Source organism: Myodes glareolus, chromosome X (genome assembly GCF_982192425.1).
Source record: "Myodes glareolus chromosome X, mMyoGla1.1, whole genome shotgun sequence".
Lineage (NCBI taxonomy): Eukaryota > Metazoa > Chordata > Mammalia > Rodentia > Cricetidae > Myodes > Myodes glareolus.
In genome coordinates, this window is record NC_142053.1 from 4,151,304 (window position 1) to 4,173,776 (window position 22,473).

Genomic DNA, 22,473 nt, shown 5'->3' on the forward strand with positions numbered 1-22,473 from the left:
CTCTGATGGAGGGGGAAGCCTGAGGAAGGGCTGACCATTTACTGGCTAAGTACACTTGAGCCAGATGGACTCCACTTTCTTGCCAGATCCTCTCAGCTTCTGTGCAGTGGTTCCAAATAATCTTGATTTCCCCCTTCTTCTTGTCTCAAGCAATTGATTTTCTCTGTGAAATATTTTCCTGGCGTTGACTATACATAGATTCCACAAAGACGCTCATCTTTAACATTGTGGAAAGCCCGTCAAGTTCTGCAAGGTCCTGAGTTATGGGAGTGAAGATCTGATCCAACAATGACCCATTGTGAAGCAGTTTAGTAGAGGCAATGCTGCACATACAGCAGGTGCTCAACAGTTAAGGACACTCTACCCACCTGAGTTCTACATTTTGGGCAAGCCATGGAGATGCAGAGACAGGAGGGAAGAACCTCATGGTGTATAGAATACTGGCAGTGCAAGAAGGCAAAAAGGTGCAGAATTTTTGTATTGAACCCAATGGTTCATCGAAACTGAGGGCAGAGTGAATAATGGGAAGAAATAAACAACAAAAGAGAAAAAAAAATCCATAGGACCCATAGGAAGAACTTGGATTGCGCTGGAGAATAGTTGACCACGCAGTTTCTTGTTTACACAGTAATGCTGAAAAGCAAAATTGTTTAACATCGCCTGTGCTATATTTAAATCTAACACTAGCTGTGAACCTGAGTTATTTTTTAATTTGATGTTTGAAAATGAATAATATGTATTTTGGTCAATCTGCCCCAATTCCTTCTAATTCCTCACATTACCCTCCCCACCAGCACTCCCCACCAATTTCATGTACTCATTTTAAATCCAGAGTCTTTTTAGCACAGCCAGTTTGTTCATTGGTGTAGGGCCATTCACTGGATCATGAACAGCCTATGAGATGCAAGATCTGACCACAACAATGAATTAATTTTCCCGAAGTCAAGAGCCAAAGAGCCTGAGGTGAGGGATATTAGTAACATGTACAAATGCTCAGCACAGGCATCCATCCAATAGTGTGAGAATTGCACCAAGTAGACGAAGTAAAAGGTCCCCTTGGAGTGCACCAAAGGCTCAGATGCAGGTCTTCAGATAGCATGAGAGCACAGCAAGTGGAAGAGTGATGGCTGGGGACATGTGCACAGCTCAGGCAGGGTGAACGGTGCCCAGATGCTAGACTCTTCCCTTTCATTGTCAAGATACGCTTCAAAAAATTGCTCAGTACATAGCCCTGCCTATTAGCCGGTGCTGTGTGGTGTGGTGTGAAGACTTGAGGAAGGCTATGAATTGAGGTTGGTAGTTTTAATAACATTCTTCCTTCTTTAATGTTACAAGCCGCAACATTATACGGTAAATGCTCGGTCACCTTTTCATGAGTGACTTATCAGAACAAAGGTATCTGGTAAAGGCTAAAGCAAAGGCAAGGCTTTTGGCATTATTGCTTTATGAATAAAGTGGTTGTCCTTTGCTATAGACTGTTGCTGTAGCTAACTCCCTTTCTGTTACATATTTGGGAATTAATTCTCTAGTACAGACCAGGCCTCTGTTCCTCTCCCCTAGGTAAATGCAGACATCTTCCTTCCTGCAGTTATCTTTATCAGCAGACATTTGGTCAGTACTTAGGGTCCAGGCATAGAACATCCCATCTAAGATATTCACAGATCCCCATGGATATAGAATTACTACCTGCCCAAGCTGCTGTTCTGGTTTTATCCTACGACCAGAACAGCAGATAATAGCATAGCCTGGAACTGAAAATTTAGAGGCCTAGGTCCCTTCTTTGTTTCTACTGCCTAAAGCAAAGTTCCAGACCAAAACCAATAAAAAAAAAAAACTGAAGCATCTGGTGTCTGCGTTATGTGATCAAGAGTCATAAGTTTCTACCTTACTGTTTACATACGTTGCCTGGTTACCTGATATCCTCTATGCACACTGGGAGAAAAGAAGAGGTGTGCTGATTTAAACAATCTGTGTACTATTCACAATTTTACTTAAACTAAATCTTTCTAACCACCTAAAAATGTAGAGTAGCACACTACCCTTCCCCTCTAGAACTCCCTGACGATTCAATTCCTTTCTTAACTAACTTTCTCCATCAAGGAGTAAACAGAGGAGTACTAGCCACTCCCACGGACCCACAGATCGATCTCTCTCTCTCTCTCTCTCTCTCTCTCTCTCTCTCTCTCTCTCTCTCTCTCTGTGTGTGTGTGTGTGTGTGTGTGTGTGTGTGTGTGTGTAAACCCTTATATGATTTCCTATGGGGAAAAATAATTCCCCAACCCTGGAACCTGCTAGGGTTGGGGAATTGCTGGTTTTAAGAATATATATGACTGGGAACATTTGTAATGGGTAGGAAAGGAAAAACAAGAAGAACTAAGAACAATGAAGAGCAATGAGAACAAGTAATGAGTGGATCAAGGAGAAATGATCAATGGAAGAGAGAAGAATAAAGAATTATGGACAGATTATTCCTGCTGTGAATAGATGTCTTACTCCTCATATCTTTACTCTCAGATTTATAGCCCCCTTTATCTCTTTGTGTTGTCCTTAACTGAACCCTGTTACTTTATTATCAAATGCATTTGGAAATAGGACTGTTTATAAATGTTTGGTGCTGATGCCACAGAAAACTACTGAATATGCAGTTATAAGCCTGTGAATGTAATGTTGCTTTATATACAGGCCATGCCTTGTCCTGTCTCCACGTGTGTGAGCAGGTGTGGGTACAGTGACTACCTAGAAGTGCTGGTGTGCTTCATCCTTTAACCTCCACAAGTCACACACAGATGCAACTCCTAACTTTTTCCAGATAGGTTACTTGAACTTGGTCTCATGCTAAGAGGATAACTTCAAACCGACACTGTCACCCCAGGTCTCCAAGGGTTATAGTAAGGTGCTTCATCTTGGAGCCACCTTATTGGTATTGTTGCTAGGAGCAGAAAAGCACATGAGAGGGGTTTGCAGGTTCCTGCTTTAATCTTGGGGCTACTGACTACTGTGTTGGGGGCACTGCAGGAAGGCTAGGGCCTGAGGCTTCCTTTTCAGTCTCTCCAATCAAGAGTGTTTTGCAGCTATTCCTATGGTGTGTGTGTGTGTGTGTGTGTGTGTGTGTGTGTGTGTGGCAGGGGCTCCTGGATCACCCTGCCAGGCCAGCTCCATCTGTTGAATCCTGAGCTCCCAAGCTCCAGAGAACTTCTCTGTGCTTCTACTTCCCCACAACTGGTATGGTCTGAGCATCTGGAGTGAGGGAAACAGTCAAACCAGGAAACTGACATGTCAGCAGTACCCAGCTACCTAGCAAAATAAGTGCAACTGTGTTCAGCCATTCCAGACCTCCTCAAGGAGGCTGACATCAAGAACAGCCACATGCTAAACAGTGATGTCAAGCAATCATCAATCTCACAAGTGGTCTCCAGGCTCTTGGGCTTCCCATGTCTCTCCGTAAGCCTTGCTCAATCTTAGACCTTCATTTAGCAGTCCTATGCTCTGTGGATAAACTGTTCTGTTTACCAACATTTTATTCTCCAGCTGAAGACCAAAGAACTACAATGACTTTGCAAATGCTAAGCTTTATCTATGATTGTGAGAACTGGGAATGCAGTCTAGAAAGTGGCTGAGTAAACTCCAAAGTCACACTGGCGCCAAGGCAGTTGAGTTGCTATCAATAGCCCATCCTCCTGATGTCCGCAGAACCAGAATCACCTCTGGAAGATGCCATCTCCAAATCCATCACATTGGAGGGTGTGGCTTTTGATGAACTTAGAGAGCACACAAGCATTCCTTTTATAACACACTTGTAAAAATCATGTCACCTAAGGAATATCATAGCACTCTTGGTCGTCCTTTGCTTTCTTACAACAGTTCATTGTCTTCCAGAGACATGGGATGATTTCTGACAGAACTACCCATGCCCTGAACACGCCCACTTCCACCACTGTGAAACTAGTGGGTGATATATTCTCCTTGGTGCTAGAACAATCAACAAATCACCCTTTTGGCTGCAGGGCTGGGGAGATGAGCCCTGGCGCACACTGACTAGCCAGTCTAGTCTAATTGTAGGCTCCAACTTCAATGGTAGACCCTGTCTTAAAAAGTAATATAGAGACAACACACACACACAAAGGTAGACCAAACAAACAAAAGACTGTGGACAGAAGAGAGGAGCCTATTTTCATAGCCACACAGGAGGGTAGCAGTCACTGACCCCTGTAAGTTTGGCAAATTGGCTGATATGCTAAGAACAGACAATGTATGAGATATTTAGGTCTAGAACTTCAGGCAATAGACATGTGGTGTGGGAGAATTGTCTGTATTCTGTCAATCATATTTTAATAAAACGCTGATTGGCCAGGCAGGCAGTATAGGCGGGAAAGCCAGACAGGAAGTAGAGGTGGAGCAAAGAGACTGGGAGTATTCTGGAAAGCAGGAGGCTCCCTCCGCACTCCTGCGCAGACCACCGAAGAGGCAGCATGTAACTTGCCCAGCTGAGAAAGGTACTGAGCTGTATGGCTAACATAGATCAGAATAATGGGTTAAGATAAGTCATAAGAACTAATAAGGAGCCTGACCTAAAGGGCCAATCAGTTTATAATCTTATGGAGTCCTGTATGTGGTTTTCCTTGGGAGTTGCCGGCTGTGGAGTACTGGGCAGGACAGATACCCCAACAAGCCGGCCCCTCATGTTACAGGCATGGGTTCACCAAGCCAGTAATGTTCATAGGATCTCAAAATCAACCACGCAGACATAAGACTTAGAGTAAAGCACAGTGTTTATAAAGCAATTATGTACCTTATTTTGTACAGATAGTAATTTCTTGCAATTGGATATCCATTTAATACACCCAATGTAACAGGGTTATAGGGCTACAGAAGAGAGGTGGAAATAAAACAGGATTAAGGCCCCAGAATCCGGGGTAAGGGTCTGATGGAATAGTTTTTTTTCTATATCACAAATTGTGGTGGTATTTTTTTATATTATTTTGGAAATAAAATTCCCGTGAAATTTTGCTCATTGAAGTCCGATTACCCCATGAAACAGTGTGGGACAAGCAGGGACCAGTGAATATTTGTTATCACACCTGAATTCAGATGTACCAATTTGCTTCTGCAGCATCATTCTTAGCAAAGTAATTGTGCTTTAAAATAACTACAAACTCAATTTTTGAGTAGAGAAAAATAATCAACCCACCCTCCCCCCTAAAGGGACTCTGCCTACTTTGTGTGTCCCTTTCCCACACAGACTGTGGTGGTCTGTCTTCTGCCTCATCTTCCCCTCATGGATGAGGATTGGCATCCTCTTCAGGATGAAAATAGCGGGGATTTTCTTGGCCAGGGGGCACGAAGTGTGGCCCGCCCTCTCTTAGGTAGTCAGGAGTGGAAAGCTGAAAACAATAGGGGGAGCGTGGTAAAGTTAAATATTTTGCTAGCGTTCTTTGACCCATTTTGTGGTGATAGGAGTATCCCTTTATTTTAAGTTAGCGAGCAGTTGACAAATGTCTCTGCAGTAGGGGATTACAGGGTGCTAGCAGGAGACAGAGACCTGAGAAAGACATGAGGCCTGTCCCATTCTTTCTTCCAGCTGCCTCTGGAAGAAGAGGCCCAGAATCCCTCCTGATCCAAAATGAGAAAGCTCTAGGATATCTCTAGCATGTTTATTCTCTTGGCCATGAAGCCAAGGGTTATTGTCCTTTACTAAATGATGATGTTCTCTAGTGTGGCCCATGGCATTATTCCACAGATGCATAAAATTTTCTGAGGTCCCCAGGCCATGGATGTTTGAATCAAGACTTTCAAATGATTGGGGATCACTTACATGCGACCTTGGTGATGGGTACTGTGACCATGCAGATGGATAATGTGTTCCTGTCAATGACTGATTTGTCGCTGCCAGAGGTTGATATGTTGCTGCTCCTAGTTGATGTGGCACTTGTATTGTTTGATATGACCTTGTTGATGAGCCATGGAGCACTGGAGAGGTATGATCGACATGATCATCCCAGAATCTATAAAAGAAGAAATTTGGAGCAGTGACATAGATCAAAGAATGATGGCTCATGAGAAATTCTCCAGGTCTTCAGTAGGGGTTTGGTGCACATTTGTTTTCAGTATAAGAACTTGCCAAAATGTGGCTCAGAATGACCTTGAACTTCTGCCCCCACTGCCTGCAGAGCTGGGATGACAGTATTGTGCCATCACACCTAGTTTCTGCTATTCATTCCCCATCTCTTTTTGCAGGCTTTGTAGGCTTGCTGGTTTGAACCTTGCAATGTAGACCAGGATGCCCTCAAACTCACAGACATCTGGCTCCTTCTACCTTCTGAGTTCTGGTATTTAAAATTGTGAGCCACCATGTACGGAAAGCTCTGCTATTTTTTTCACTTTTAAAAGTTACTTTACTTTTTAAGATTTACTTGTTTTATGTGTGACGGTCTTGCCTGTATGTATTTACGTGCACCACATGCAACCTTCTGCCCTCAGAGGGCAGAAGAGGTTTGTTGGGTTTCCCGGAACTGCAGTAATGGTAATGAACCACTATGTGGGTGCTGAGAACTGAACCCTGCTCCAAGTATTCTTCGCCACTGAGCCAACTCCCTGCTTTTGCAGCTCTTAGCTGGAGCTCCTGAGGTGACATTTCTGTAAATTCCTTTTGACATCTGTTCATAAAAGTTCTATATGTCTAATCTGTAGATGTGGGCTACTTGACCTTTGTGGAACACATACAGTTAGACCCGATCCTACATGACCAAACATGGTTTAAATTATTTAAATAAATTAAAATGACATTTATTATTAAAAAGAGAACTTTCCAAGGTAAAATAAAGATAGATGCGGAGCTAAATTAGAGCCAGTTCACTTGTTTAACCTGGTTTCTTTGGTCTTACATAAATAGTTCCACCATGATTGTGCTCTCTGTGACCTTGTATATGCTATTACATCTGGCTAAATTTGACCACCCCAGGGAACCTATGGGGACTGAGTAATGCCTGAAAGGCACATTTCCTAACATCAAGTCCGGACTCTTTCCACAATGCAAAGCTTGGGCGATTCAGAGAATGATATAAATTGCAAAGACCCTGAATCTGCACTTTAATCCTTCTTAAGGTATGCTCTGATGACGAGAAGCACAACAAAACATGACACTGTCCCACTTCACATGTCAGTCACCACATGTAAAGGCAGATGGAAATCCACATAGCTTTTGAGACTCTGCTTCAGTAAGACAACATTCATTTAAAAGCCCATTTTGGACGTTAATTACATGGTAGGAAGAACCGTTTCTTTCTTGTATTTGAAGTGGGAGACATTATTATCGGGCTATCATCACACTACATGATCCATGGTCAGCCTTGCTGTTGCCTGTTCACAGTATGTAACAAACATCTTACATCTACTTCCATGGTTTTCATTGCCAATGCCTTCATTCCAGAGAAGTTGAAGAAGGGACATGAAATTCAGAAGTTACTCAGCTGTGGTCACAAAAGACTTCTCTACAAACACCCTGTGCTGAGAGTCTGTACTTGAACAATGAAGTCAAATGATTTCAAGGTTTATCTGTGAAACCACTTGCTTTTAGGGTTTCTTATCTAGTCCTTCTCTGTGGAATACGCTCCATTTCATTAACAGATACTGAGATAGGCACTATATAGGTAGGAACAGGGGGAAGAGCAATGGCCTCTACCCTTTTCCAAAGTCCACCTGTCTCTTACCCATGGGTCTCATTTCGTGGATACTCAGAGTTTCCATTTCCAAAGAAACTAAATGGATGTGGTCCCAGGTCATTAATAACAGTCACCACCTGCACAAAGCAAACAGAGTTATTGTAAAAAGATACAGGTATGCCATCCATCCATCCATCCATCCATCCATCCATCCATCCATCCATCCCTTGTTGACATCTTAGGATCTGGCTGCTCCTGTACCTGCTCTCGTGGTCGATAAACCCGATTATCTTGTCCCTGCCCCATTTGTTCCTGTGCCCTTGGTTGTTCATATGGCAAGTTACGAAGCATCTCAATACGTTGGGCCAACTCATATTCGCATTGTACTCGTGCCCTTTCCTGCGGGTATTGATACATCAAAAATAAACATAAAAATACTTTGATGACTAAAAAAGCACCCCCCAGAAATGAACAACATTCAAATGAATCTCAAAATAATGGAAGTCTGGTCCCTGTGCACACCGGCTAAAGAGACTACTGTGTGGTTTGGCAGCACGCTAGTCACAGACATGCCCCTGGATTATAGACATCTGAGAACCGAGAACACCTGCACAAGCATATGTATGTCATTGAGCCTGTATTCAGGTCTACTTAGTACAGATATTTTTAATTCTCTGAGGGCAACTCAACTGTAGCCTGTGGGTTAGGCTGAGCCAAGTAAACCAAGTCAATCAAACTTCTTATGCAAATGAAATCACCTTTCAGTTATATAAGTAAAAGGTACTTGACATACCTCTTCTTCAACTTCTCTGTAAGAAGGAGGTTCCTCATGGAGGTTTCTGCATATACTCAAATCATAGACCTGTGTCATTATTCGTGGGCCACAGAGCTGGGCAAACCTTTCCCCCAATAGTGGACGCTGGAAGTTAAGTGCTCTTCTTGGCTGTATTTGTAAGGACACAAATTACAAATGCCCTGCTTCTTGTCCATGCCTTTCCTTAGTGCACATAACACAGTGAAGATGGAGAAAGATTGTTCACCCAAGCCCATAGGAAACCCTAAAGTTATAGAAGGCACACTGGTTCCTTCTGAGACCTGACTGGACACTCCTCAGCTCTTGTACACAGCCTGATTGCAAAACCATTACTGATTATTTTGGGAATTTAAGATCATATCTACACTGAGAGATTAATTCTGTATTAATACAAAATAGAAAAAGAAAAACTGAAGACATTTTAGCATAAGGGCATCTTCTTAAAGGACAAATGTATTCACATAGATTTCCTAAATAGTTCAAAGAAATTTTAAGGTATTCCAGAAATCTGTGCAAATCAAGAAGGCAGAAACATCAAGGCTCAGGAACTTGCCGTCGTCACACTCCTGGAGTTAAACTGAGACACCTGTCTTTTAGTTTTTCATTCTATGAAGATTTTTGGGGGGGGGCATACAGATGGAGTATCTGGTTTGGGGGTCAGGAATAGGTACACACAATTTCACATAACTGATATATAAAGCTCATTTCATTTTAAGTTTATTCTATATATTTAAGAATCCTGTCTAATATAAAAATGATTAACCAAATCCATGGTTTTGTCCATAGTCTCAAGGATAGAAGAGATACAGAGTAGAAGAGGAGAAAACTAGCTTTGGTGGTGCATGCTGAGGGAAAGGATGGGATTGAGTTGTCAAGAAATCTGTCTTCCTGTGAGAAGGTTAACATCACTTCACAAGTTATGGAAAGCAGGGCCCTAGGAAATGCTGCATCTTCAGAGCAGCTCAACTTTCCACTTACTTCAAATTTTCTGGAAAACAGAAAACATCCTTCTATATTTTACAGGGTGAAAGCAACAGGGATGTGGTGCACCTTAGAGAACATCCAACTTCCCTGTTCTGAGAGGTTCTCGTCTATACCTGAAAAGCCAGTACATCACGAACAGTAATATGTCTTTCAATATCTAGATCATGTTTTCTGTAAAGTAAGCCTGAGCAATCAGAGTTAATTTAAGCTCAAAGATGTTACAGGTCCAAACAAGAAGAAAAATGAATTTTGAAAGACATTCAGATGCACCTCCACTACTACTTAAGATGGCAAATCTGTGCATACCATGGGTTCCACCACTGCCATTGGGTGCACAGGCTGTGCTACTGGGAGCACAGGCTGTGCTACTGGGCTTGGAATCTTTGCAGATGTCTCAACTGTCTTTTGATGTCCTTTTTCTTGGTCCACGACATGTTCTTGGATCTTAGGGGCTTTTTGGACTTCAGTATCTTCCACTATTACACAGGAATCATCATCCAAAGTAGCATCAGAAACGTCATCAATAGCATGCTCTTTGGGTTTGCAGACCTTTGCCTCTTCCAAGGGTTTCTTCCCATCCTCGGCACTGCATTCTCCATGCTCTGGGGAGGTTTGTCCTTCCTGGCTGTCACTCAGAAAAAGAAATCCTGGCCCGACTTCAAATTCCATGTCAACTGGGTCTAGGCTGTTTTTTGCCTCTATCATAGAATCCTGCCCAGATGTAGAGGCTGAGGAAGGAAGTACAGAGGAGAGCATGAAGACAATGGTAAAATGTGCCAGCTTTGTGTATATATAAGAGGAAAGTATGGCTTATTAGTAATATTTCATGGCAACATTCTTTGATCTTGATTTCAGATATTTGGTATCCTTTAAATAATAAAGCTGAAATAAGTTATAGGTCACTCTGTAAGATGTTGCAATACACCTTTGCTTTAATACCTGAGTAAAGGAATGTGGAAGACAATAATGAAGAATTATGATATCATTTTAAAAATCTACTTGACATACTTCCTATATGACCTGGTAGTCTCACAATCAGGAATTTACCAAAGCAAACTGAAAGTTCCACACAAAACTTCTGGGAAATTATTTGTAGAAACATTATTCATAATCATCAAAACCTTGAAAGAAACCCAGATGCCCTTCTGATGGACAGATTAAAATCCTGTAGTACATTCATGAAGGGCAATAAAAGGAATGGATCATTGTTTCCTTTTTTGACATGAAAAGTTAGTTTTTACATGTACATTTCTAAGTGTAAGAAGCCAGATGGAAAAGGCGTCACATTATGAACGGGCATAAAATCTAATGGTGTTTTGATTGTGTAATGTGTGGCTTTAGGGGGATCATAGTAAAAAAGGCTAGAGTTTCTCTCTTTTGTCCATTCATCTCTGTACTGTTTTTCCAACTCAAATTATTTTAGTTTTTGTGACAGGGTCTCATGGATCCCAGGATAGCCTTGAACTCATTGTGTAGCCAAGAATGGCCTTAAATTCCTGGTCCTTATGCCTGTACATCCTGAGTACTGTATTGAAACTTTTCTCTAAGTCCAAAATTATTTCAAAATAAAAAAACAAATTATAAACATTAGGATCAGGCAGGGTGAGCCGCCCAACACCTCACTGCAATGCTATGGACCATTATGTTAGTTTTAGAGTCTAAATTTTAGTCAGAGTGGAAAACTCAAGTTCCTTGATAGTTTCAGTGTTCAGGATTTTTACTAAACTTTTCTACTATCAAATATTTCCAAATTGTTTTTGAACTTTAATAGTATATTTGCAATTTTTGATTCCAAATGAAAATCAAATAAATATCAGTAAGCCATAACAAGGGAATCAAATACTTCCCAATTTCAGTGTTTGTTGCTAAATATCTGGATGTGTTCTTTTGGCTGGAAAGGGCAGATCTTAGAACTTATCATGGTTGGTCCACAGACGGTTTAACAGTAATGAATATAATTCAACAGAACAAAGCTACAACATAAATCCAGATGAGTGGGTTAAGAGCAATCACTGCTCAAGTAAATGTAAGAAACAATCACACAGACACACACACACACTCTCTCTCACACACACACACACACACACTCTCTCTCTCACACACACACACAACCTCAACACCATTGTGCTGTTTTCATAGAATAGTTTGGAATGGAGCTCTGAAACTTACAGAAATAACGGAAGTTTTGTTACTAAAAACGATTTATGCATTAAAACTACATCTGGAACTGAGAAAGAAAGAACAAAATAAAAGATTAACCACACTACATGAAAATTCCACAATACAAATCTCTACAATAGGATCCACAGGGTAAAAGGATACCTGCCCTTTTCTCCAGTTTTGCAGTTTTTCATTAATACTGTAATTAGGACTTTGTTGAGAAGGGCTTAACCCATTACACCTCTTCTCCCATTCCAATTTTCTGCCTGTAAATCTGTCATCTCAGCAATCAAGATTGCACAGAAAAGGATTGCTGGGACTTCTAGGACAGGGCGAATTAAACATTCAGACTCTGTCTCAAAACACCAACAAAAACATGTTGCTACAATAGAACATACAGGTGGACATAAATAATGTTATTTCTTCAAAATGATGTCCATCACAATGTTTACAATATTAAAATCAAAACCAAGTGAATAATACTAATTCAACAGGAAGGAGGAAAAGCTGTAGACTTCTAACTGGGATTTCTAAAGCTTGTAAGAACCCTGATTGTTTGAATCTATGAGAAGATACTTTATTGCTCTAAAATCATCATCTCAAAAAATTTAAAGAAAATTAGCAAAGCTGGACTTGATAGCTGTGATTTCACACCATTATAAACCAGATACTATCTTTATTTTAAACCTTTTAACCACCTCAAAGGTCACTCCACTTATTTAGTTCACATCCAAAGAGCTGGTTGTACCTACTTGACGATGATGATGCTATCGCCGCAAAATCTCCAGATGAGCTAATGCTTGTGCTTGTAGCTATACTGATAGTTGTGCATATACTTGATCGAGACGGTGTCCTGACCTGAGCTAATTCAAATGGTATTTGCCGAGGGGCTGGTATAACATCTACAATCTCAACCTGAATTTCCAAAAGAAGATAACACATTTCACTAACCACATAGAGTAAGACACAAATAAAAAGAAACACAGGGAGAATCCTAAACTTTAGATATAATTTTAAACATACTTCAATCAATTGAAAAGCCAACAAAAAATCCTCATGTATATTCTTAAAAATATTGCTGTAAGGGGCTAAGCTTCAAAGACCGTGGGGGCAGTAGCCACTGGTGGATGTTCCCAGAGTTCCTGCACATGCTGATGATGCTTCAAGCAAGTGAAAGCCAAGTGTGATATGATTAATGTTTTAGGCTGACCAAATGGGATGGTGTCAGCAAGAGTTTTTTTGGCTGTAGAAAAGAATCCATTGCTGTCATTTTCCCTAAGACTGCTTGTGTTTTAGTGAAATGTTACTCTAAACCATTTGTGGATACTTATCTGGGGATCAAGCTAATTACTAACAAACTAGCCTTAAAGAGAAAGTTCTCTAAGATTAAAATACAATTTAATGGAGACGGGAGAGATGCTCAGTTCTCGAGCACACTGACTGCTCTTCCAGAGGACCTGAGTTTGATTCCCACCAACCACATGGCAGTTCATGACCATGTGGTAAAATGATTTTTGCTCTCTGTGGCAGCCCAGCATTGCAAGAGTGAACAGAATATCCCGTGGTTCAGCATTGCAAGGGTATATAAAACAGCCTACCATAAACTAAAACTGAAAATTAAAAGAATTGTTTCTACAAATAAATTTATTTTTGTGTGTGTGTCTACACATTCATATGTGTGGGTGCTTGTACACATGTGAACATACATTTGGAAGCTACACAACAACAATAGGTGTTGAGTATCTCACAGTATCCAAGCTAGACTGGCTGGACAACATACACCAGAGATCTGCCTGTCCTTGCCTTTTCAGCACTGGGATTATAAGTACACAGCACCATGCCATTAGATACACCATAATGAGGTGGGTTCTGAAGATAATTTCAAGCCATTGTCTTTGCAAGGCAAGCACTTTATGGACTGTTATCTCCTCAGACTCTTGTGATCACCCTTTTGATGATCTTCAAGAAGTAAAAAAAAAAATCCCAGACTTTGCCTGTCAAGTTAGGAATTTCCATATTTTATTCCTAATGAGTGGTATAGTTTTATAGTTCTATTTCTATAAATATCTGATCTGATTTGAATAGCATGTGAACCACTCTTCATATGATATGTGTTCGCCAGTCAAATTTTGTGCATCTATACCTAAACATTTAGTTTGTTTTTTGTTGGTGGTTGGTTTGGTTGGGCAGGGTTTGCTTAAGACATAGATCGATGGTAATTTTTCTTTTAGAAACATGTTACTTGGATCATATAAAGCATTTCAACTTCAGGAAACAGGCACAACCTGACTATTCAAGTCTTCTGTAATGTGTACTACTTAATACAATACTAGAAATATGGCAATCTTTTCATTACTTAGAAAGATATTCTGTTGAGTTGATATTAGATTGCTATTCATCTTGTTTGGTATCATTTTGTTTAAAGTTCAAGTTGAGTTTTGTCCCCCACTCTGTCTTCTATTTTGTTATTTAGTCTTCTAATTTCATCTCTCACACTTTTCTGAACAAAATGCTAGATTCAACATAAGTACTTCTTCCAATGCGAAAAGTATGGACTCTGTTGTGTTTGTGTAGAGTATGCTAGCTCAGTGCTTAACTTAACACTGGGCTACAACTCCAGTCCGGAAGCATTCTATTTACATATAAGTCACTTCTTTTGAAAAGGCATTTACTTTTCATTTCACATGTATGAATGTGTTGTTTTTGAGGTCTGTACATCATGTATGTATCTCGTACCCACAGAGATCAGAATAAGGCACCCTCTGTGGTGAGTGTATAATATCACCTAGGCTACATGCAAATGAAATGGCAGGGAAGGAAGAACAACTTCACTGAGGACCATTAGGAAATGACTGTTCTTCTATACCTCTCCTAAAGTTTTATTGTAATATTGTATTAGAGTTGAGTTTCAGATCACCTAAAGGAAGGACAGGTTCTAGATTTGATTTAATGTTTATCCCCCAATGAATTCAATTCAGTAAACAATGAAGAATGAATCATAAAAATGAGATGTCTTAAGGAAAGGATAGGAACAAAGCTAATCTTGCACTGCCCACAGTGGGATGTGTAATATTGTCTGAAGTTTCCTCATAGAACCCAGTGTAGAAAACAGATCCATAGACTCCCCTACCGTGTGTGTGTGTGTGTGTGTGTGTGTGTGTGTGTGTGTGTGTGTGTGATTGACACTGGGTGTTATGTTCTATTATGACTCTTATTCCTTTGAGCAAAAACTTCCTGTTGAACCTAGGCCTAGATCTGGGACTCAACAAATTCTCTTGTCTCCACGCTCTACAGCAGTGGTTCTCAAACTGTGGGACACAACCCCTTTGGCAAACATCTACCACCCAAAAACATTACATTATGATTCATAACAGTATCAAAATTACAGTTATGAAGTAGCAATGAAAATTTTATGATTGGAGGTCACCACAACATGAGGAACTAAATTAAACAGTCGCAACATTAGGAAGGTCAAGAATCACTGCTCTATGGTGTGAGGGTTATAAGTGTGAGCAGTTACTCCCAGATTTTTATATAGGTGCTGGGGATTTGAATTTGAGTCTTCATGCTCACACAGGAATTTCTATTACCCACTGAGCATCTCCCCATGCTTTGATAAACTTTTCTGAGACAAGGTCTCACTTTTTAGGCCACTCTATAGCAGCCATACTACCCCCTCGGTGCCCCAAGTTTTAGCATTACAGGCATAAACAAGATGCCCAACTTTCGAGCCTTCTTTAGGAAATACAAAAAGAAACACTTTAGATGAAATCTGGAAAGGAGTTAGCTTGAGGTTTTTTTTTTTTTTTTCGTTATCACAGGGACTGCTCTAAGCATGACCGACATTTCCAGTAAGAAAAAAAGGCATACTATAGGACACTGCCATGTTCACAATACAGTTACCGAAATGAAAGTCTTTCTATGTTGGCAACACATATTAACTAAATAATAACATTACAGAGACAAAGGCTTAGGGGTCTACTCAATGGCTCTCAATCTACATACATCAGAGCTTGATTCAGGACTTTCCATATTCAAATTTTCAGCCTTGCACTTCCCTTGAATTTTCTTCCTCTTGCATCGTTTTTGAAGCCTTAATAAAGTCGTAAAGAAATGACTATTAAAATTTGTTTTGTGTACTGGCCTGGAAGCTTCCTCTCTGACTAGCTTTTATAGTACTGGAAGTGGGTATAGGCTGATGGAGGAAAAATGGGTGGGGGAGTTATCAACAGTCTTGACAGCTGTGAATACTGTGATCAACAATAATGACTGGTATGGAAAGATATACCCATGTTTGCAAAAGTGGCATGAATGTTATGGGGACAGCCAATCAATTTTTAAATGAATTGAAGGCCACACTTGCTGTAGGAAATCCTTCAGCCAGTAGCCTTTAAGTTACCAGCACACTTGGGCGTGGCCTCTTATACTATAAATGCCACTGTAAAGCATGCCCGCACATTTTCTCTCTTCCGGCTGCTGGATTCAATTGCTATTTTCTATTCTTGCAGAGGACTGTGATCTGTGAGTCTGCTCCTAATTTAAAAACCCTTTATTATACTCAATTTTGAGCTAGTGTTAGATTTTGTTTTAGCATCCATCTCCACACACTACAGGAGAAAAATACAAGTCTATAAATCTGACCAAGGCTAGGGAGCTCACCAGGTCCAAAGGTGAATCTACTTGCCATTGTTTTGCTAAAGGAATATAGTATAAATCTACCCTCTAATGTCTTATCTTTATGCCCATGGCTTAGTATAGCACTCAGAACTCATTAAAGAAGTCTCTTTGTGCAGTATTCAGTGGTTAACATAGAAACTCACAGCTCATCAAAGTACAGAGAATGAGTGTTACTGGAGTATTTAGTCTACATAGTACATCTATATGACCCTCTGCCACACAAGGTTTAAGAACTATTGCAGAAGGTATGACAAAAAAGACTAAGAAACAGAAATCAAGGAGAAAACAGTGTCACCTTGATCACGACAGGATCATTGCATACATGAACTTATGGTAGTGGTATAGCCTGCATGAGACCTACATGTTATCAGGCCAGTCAATATCCCAGCATGGAGTGGGAAAGGACTAAAAAACTTTTATTCCTAACTTGGGGAGCTTTTGACAGTTGGTGGCTTCTGGGGAAGGAAGCATCCATTGGTAGGTTGATCAAGTTTTAGTGGATGGCCACAAATCCATGAGTATGCAGCCAGCACAAATCAGACTCAGTGGAATATATAAAACAAAAGAGGCCATGAAGTTGGGAGAGGGAGGGGTAGAATGTGAGGGAATGGATCTAGGAAGAGTTAGGAAGAGAAGTTGGGGGTAAATATTATCTAAGTACATTGTGTGAAATTCTCAAAAATTAATAAGAATATTATAACAAAATCTATTTTATATTAATGATAGCTAAGTATGGAAATGTCATAATGTAAACCCTACTACTTTGTATACCTAACTTTAAAATGTACTGTATCTTAGGATTAGAGGTGTGATTCAGTGGAAGAACACTGGGCCAGCATGTATAAAATCCTGGTTAACCTTACTATTGTAAAACACACAAACACAAAAGGCAGCGTTTTGTTTGATAGGCCAAACAACAGAAAAATCTCACCACTTTAAAATATGAGAAACATATTAAGCAAAACAATAAAAACAAAAACCAAGATATCCTAAGAGAAAATGTGGTAAATGACTGCTGGGAACTGCCGAGGTCATTCTGAGGAGATAATAGAGAAAAGGCAAGTTAATAAGTTAATGCATCATTTGAATATATGATTTGAACATGAAATGTTCAATATTTACTCTTTCTCATTTTATTTCTAGTGTGAAAGAATTTAAACATAAACAAATTCATGCATTATTTACAATACCTAAATACTTGAAGTATGAATAATAAAAACTCAGTGACAGAAATTGGGGTTCAACCTGAAGGTCAGAAAAGCAAAACAGTCAGTCACTGGTTCTTACCTCTCCCTCAGTCTGAAATGGTGTTCCTGCCTTCAGAATGAGACTGAGAGCTGTCTCCTCCAGATTTATAATTTTCTCTAGTGCTGGGATTAAGAACGTGCAACACTACTGCCTGGTTTCTATGGCAAGTTAGTGTGGTTACTGGGATTAAAGGTGTGTGTCACCACTGTCTGGTCTATAAGGCTGGCCAGCATGGCTGTTTTAGTTTCCTGATCCTCAGACAAGCTTTATTTATTAAAATACAAATGAAATATCACTACGAATACTTAAAGAAAATCCCAAGACAACAAACATAGACACACACATATGTATGTTTATACATATATACATATATATGTATGTTTATACATGTATATATATGTATAAACATACATATGTATGTTTACATACATACATATATACACATACGTATATATGTATACATATATACACACATGTATATATTGATTTTGGGGGGAGGAAGGATCTCAAGTATTTCAGACTAGCCTTAAACTCAGTATGTTACCAAAGATGACCTTAAAATTCTGATCTAGGGACTGGAGGGATGACTCAACAGTTAAGAACACTGGTTGCTTTTCCAGAGGACCTGGGTTCAATTCCCAGCACCCACATGACAAGCCACGATTGTCTGTAACTCCAGTTCCGGCATATCTCACAATCCCTTCTGGACTCCATGGGTATTGCATACATGTGGTACACAGACTTACATGCAGGCAAAACACAGACACATAATTTTTAAAAATTGGTCTGCCTGCCACCACCTCTTGAGTCTAATATTACAGGCATGTACTATTAACTACTCTATGCTTATGCTAGGCGAGCACTCTATGAACTGAGCTACATTCCCAGCTCCAGGGAAAGGATTTTTAGATCAAATTTGAATTTCATACAATTCAATTAAATCTTTTAATTCAATTATTTCTGGCAGATTCATATCATAAAATGACTGGAATAATTTTAGTTCCCTTGAGGTTTTTTGATCCTTTTGCATTTATATATTTATGTATATGCTAGTGACTGAACTCAGGGCTTTGTAGTTGCTGGGCAAAACACTAAGATAAATCTCCAACCCAAGAGAGTTTAAGAACATTTTGTATCTCAAAAAAAAATTATATTGTTCTAACAATCCTTCCTCTCTGTCCCCATCCGCATACAATACCTGGCCAGAGGCAACTACTAATCCACTTTCAGTCAGGAGAGGAATTCAAAAGTCTGTCTTGGTGGGCTTCGGGAGCTTCAGGTTGCAAGTCCAACAGACAACTGTACTAGACCCAGACTCCTCCTTCCCCTCATTTTAAACCAACCATTGAAGACTGAAAAATTCACGTCATCCCCAACTTTTTCTCAACCCAGTGCCCTGGCTGCAGAATATTGTTATCCATCTGTCCCCAACTGTGATTTTTTAAGGTAGTAAGTAGGCTTTTCTTAAAAACTTAAGGCAACTTTTTTGTCTTCGAATTGTCTTGCATGCTGTACATGGTGGCACATGCCTTTAACCCCAGCTGTTGGGAGGCAGAGGCAAGAGAGTCTCTGTGAGTTCCAGGTCAGCCTGGTCTACAAGAGTGAGTTTCAGGACAGCAAGGATAATTCTGAGCTACTGCTTCTCCTTACTCTATATCCCAAATGCTACCATGTCTACTTTCAATATTCCCATTAAAAACTATTTATTCATTTTGTGTATGTATGCATGTGTTCATTCACATATATCATTTGTGAGACAGACTGAGGAAAACTTTAAAGAACTAGGCCTCTCTTTCTACCAAGTGGGTCCTAGGAATTGGGCTCACATCCTCAGATGTATATTGTATGGTTTTTTTTCTGTCAGTTTTCTAGGACCATTATTGGATCAATCTAGAAAATAATGCAACAGACACTGGTTACATGATTACTTACATATGTTAAAATACACAGATCTGGAAGCTTGAAGTGGTGGTGTATACAAATGCACACACAAATATAAGATAGATAGATAGATAGATAGATAGATAGATAGATAGATAGATAGATGATAGGTAGATAGAAATAGGCAAGAAAAACTGCACTTTTCAAGAAAATTAAAATATTTTAAAAATTAAAAATAAAAAGGCAATCATTTGTATTCTGTTTGAAAACTATGAATTATATTAAATAATAAGGTAGATTCACACCAACAAAATGGTCATTTTAGATTCATTAAAATCTAAGGACCCTTTTTTTTTTACCAAATAAAACCAAACAATAAAAAAAAGTCGTTTTCAGCTCTGTATTACTTACAGCCATGATACCTCTTACCTTTGGCACTGTGTATTATTGTCATCATCTGAATCAATAACTGTAACAGGAGGTTGAATTGCAGCAGGTTGTTCCTGAAGAAAAATGAGCATATTGGTTTCCGTTGTTGCTGTCATCATTTTAGCATCTCTGAGAGTCAAATTTACAGCCTTGTACAGAGTAGAGTTATACCTTCTCCCAGCCTCTTAATTGGCACTTAAATGCATTGTATACTAAAAATGACCTGAAACTTGTGGCATACCTTACATATTCAAGTGAAAACTGATCCGTATATAAGTGTGAGGAAAACAGTGAGTCTAGAGATATGAAAACAAGGTATACATATACAATGGTTCAGCCTAACAGTAGTAGATCTAGGAGAGGAATTTCACCTTGACTCAAGTTCACTGCTCACTATTTTATACCATCATACTCTAAAGACTTTTCTGACGACTATCCCTCTCTTATCTTGAGATATGTTTTCCAAAATATCCCCCAATACTGAAACAATATCATAGAAGCCCAGAGAGAAAAACTTGAGGAAATCACAAAAAGACTTCCTGGTGTTGTGCTAAGGAGACTAGTGGGATATGGGTGAGCCAAGAAAGATTTTTTTTCTCTTTCTCAGAAGAGCAAGTAGATCTTGGGGCTGAGTTCTACATCTTAGAAGTCTACGTTTTCATTGCAAATGATGGAATTCAGGTCCCAGAGAGTGAGTAAAAAGGAAGAATGAATGAGGCAATCAAATCAGACCAACTTCCTTCAGTTTTCCCCTCTCTAACACTTTCCTTACTGTCTTCAACAAAGAGAAGTGGTTTATTGTACAGTTGAATGTAGGAATGATCTACTGTGCCATCACAGTAGGAACATGGCCCACAGGCCAAATAGAGCTCCTCCTCTGGAGTTAATACTGCCCAGTCTACAGTGTTCTGGTCCTGCCTGTATCTGCTGATAGTACCTCCATTCATTGCAAATCCTAGAATTTACATTCCTGTGACTTCAATCAGTCCAGACCTGCCATTCATATCTGGGTAGCTCCATTAGTGTTTCTTATGTTTTGTTATCCACCTATAAAGCGGCCTGGTTATTCCAGTCCAGATCATAGTATTCCTCTGCTTGTCAGTGTACTTATAGTATAAATTTCATATGCATTACTAATGTAGCAAAGTTCTGTATACGATCTGTTCCCTGCCTGCCTCCACTATCCCCTGACGTCTTATCTGAGCCACATAAGCAGTTTGTTCCTTCAAACTCTCCAAACTATGGTCAAGGCACTCTCTGCCCAGATTGCCTTTGTTATTGTTCTTGGAATCCTATACTCCAAACACAAATCATCAGAAAGAGATACCTATCAACTCTCACCCCTCTAACATTTGTCATCAATGCTTTCTTTATTGCCTGCCCATATGTATTTCCCTGGCACTTATCACAATATCTGGGACATTAGAACTATCCCAAGTTATTGAAAGAATAAACTAAAGGAATTTTAATCTATCATTTGGATTCTAAAAACTAGCTTTTCCTTTGATAGGTAAAAAGCCTTGACAATCAACTACCTAAGGAAAAAACAGAGTTGTTGTTACAGGGAAATTCACTTCCTAACAGAAAAATACAACTTATTTTTTCTCTAGTGAATACCGAGTGCTTGTGCACTGATGTCCAAAGGCTGAAAGTGAAAATGATGTGTCCTTCATAGTGGGATAAACATACAGCATACTCACTGATTCAGCTCTTGTGCGAAGAACTGAAATGGTTCCCACGAGATAATACTGTTGCTCCCTTAACAGCTTTGGAGTTGATGACCAAAAGTTTCTGCTACTATGGCCACAGTTTCCAAAAATTACAAATGACTCTAAGGGGGATAGACACAATGGCGATTAAATTAAAAGATATACTAAATAAGCAAGGAGGCTGACAACTGCCATATCACAATGCTGTTTACCATCCCATAGGCATTTTCAAGATTCTGAGCCTTGGGATTCTCCTTGTCTTCCTTCTCTTCCAGCCCAGTTTCCCAGATGGTCACCACCAAAATATGAGGCAGTCAACTGAAAATCAAATGTGAATTTTTACTGATATCAGTCTTTGGCTGTTGCCCTATGAATTGTTGTGGTAGTCTCTAAAGAAGTGTGTGTGTGAGTGTGTCTGTGTGTGAGCATGCGTGTGTGTAAATGTACATACATCTGTCCAAGTGTTTTGAAATGATATTTCCTTTAACTTCCAAGAAACATGAGAAATAGTTTAACAAGCATTTGGGAACTGGAAGCACAAAGTATATCTTACCTCTGATTACCTCAGATGTTTTATGGCTCTGAAGCAGTTATTTTAATTTTGTATACTGATTTCTCACATTGAACTTCCTTAAACCTCAAAAATTACACAAGACCCCACAGTATACATGAGATAAATGTAGAAATAGAATAATTTTTATCTATTAAAAATTTTAGAGAGAGGACAAACTTCCTTCCCCAGGTTAGTGTATAGAACTTTAGTGTCTATATTTTATATATTTGTCCTTGATAGAATGTTTGAATTCTAGACCCTAGTTAATCCAATCTGTGGCATGATTTGCAAACTACAAAATTTATTTTTAAATTTAGGTATTCATGGAGTTCCCTTAAACTTGGCAGTGCATTAACCATT

At 39.5% G+C, this 22,473-nt stretch overlaps 1 protein-coding gene across 2 annotated transcripts in view; it reads right to left on the reverse strand.

Annotated features, from left to right (window-relative positions):
* Positions 1-4,751: 4,751 nt before the first annotated feature.
* Positions 4,752-22,473, reverse strand: part of Pasd1 (PAS domain containing repressor 1) — a 37,333-nt gene continuing 19,611 nt past the window's right edge. Inside the window, exons 8-17 of one of the 2 annotated variants that reach the window (XM_087902623.1) lie at positions 21,552-21,682; positions 19,852-19,925; positions 15,622-15,709; positions 12,369-12,531; positions 9,763-10,184; positions 8,452-8,601; positions 7,920-8,057; positions 7,707-7,795; positions 5,813-6,002; positions 4,752-5,381 (exon numbers count right to left, since the gene is read on the reverse strand). In XM_087902623.1, the coding sequence (XP_087758749.1) occupies positions 5,274-5,381; positions 5,813-6,002; positions 7,707-7,795; positions 7,920-8,057; positions 8,452-8,601; positions 9,763-10,184; positions 12,369-12,531; positions 15,622-15,709; positions 19,852-19,925; positions 21,552-21,682 (1,553 nt within the window). In that variant the 3' untranslated portion in view covers positions 4,752-5,273. The remainder of the gene's footprint in view (positions 5,382-5,812; positions 6,003-7,706; positions 7,796-7,919; positions 8,058-8,451; positions 8,602-9,762; positions 10,185-12,368; positions 12,532-15,621; positions 15,710-19,851; positions 19,926-21,551; positions 21,683-22,473) is intronic. The other variant, XM_087902624.1, reaches the window with a different exon arrangement.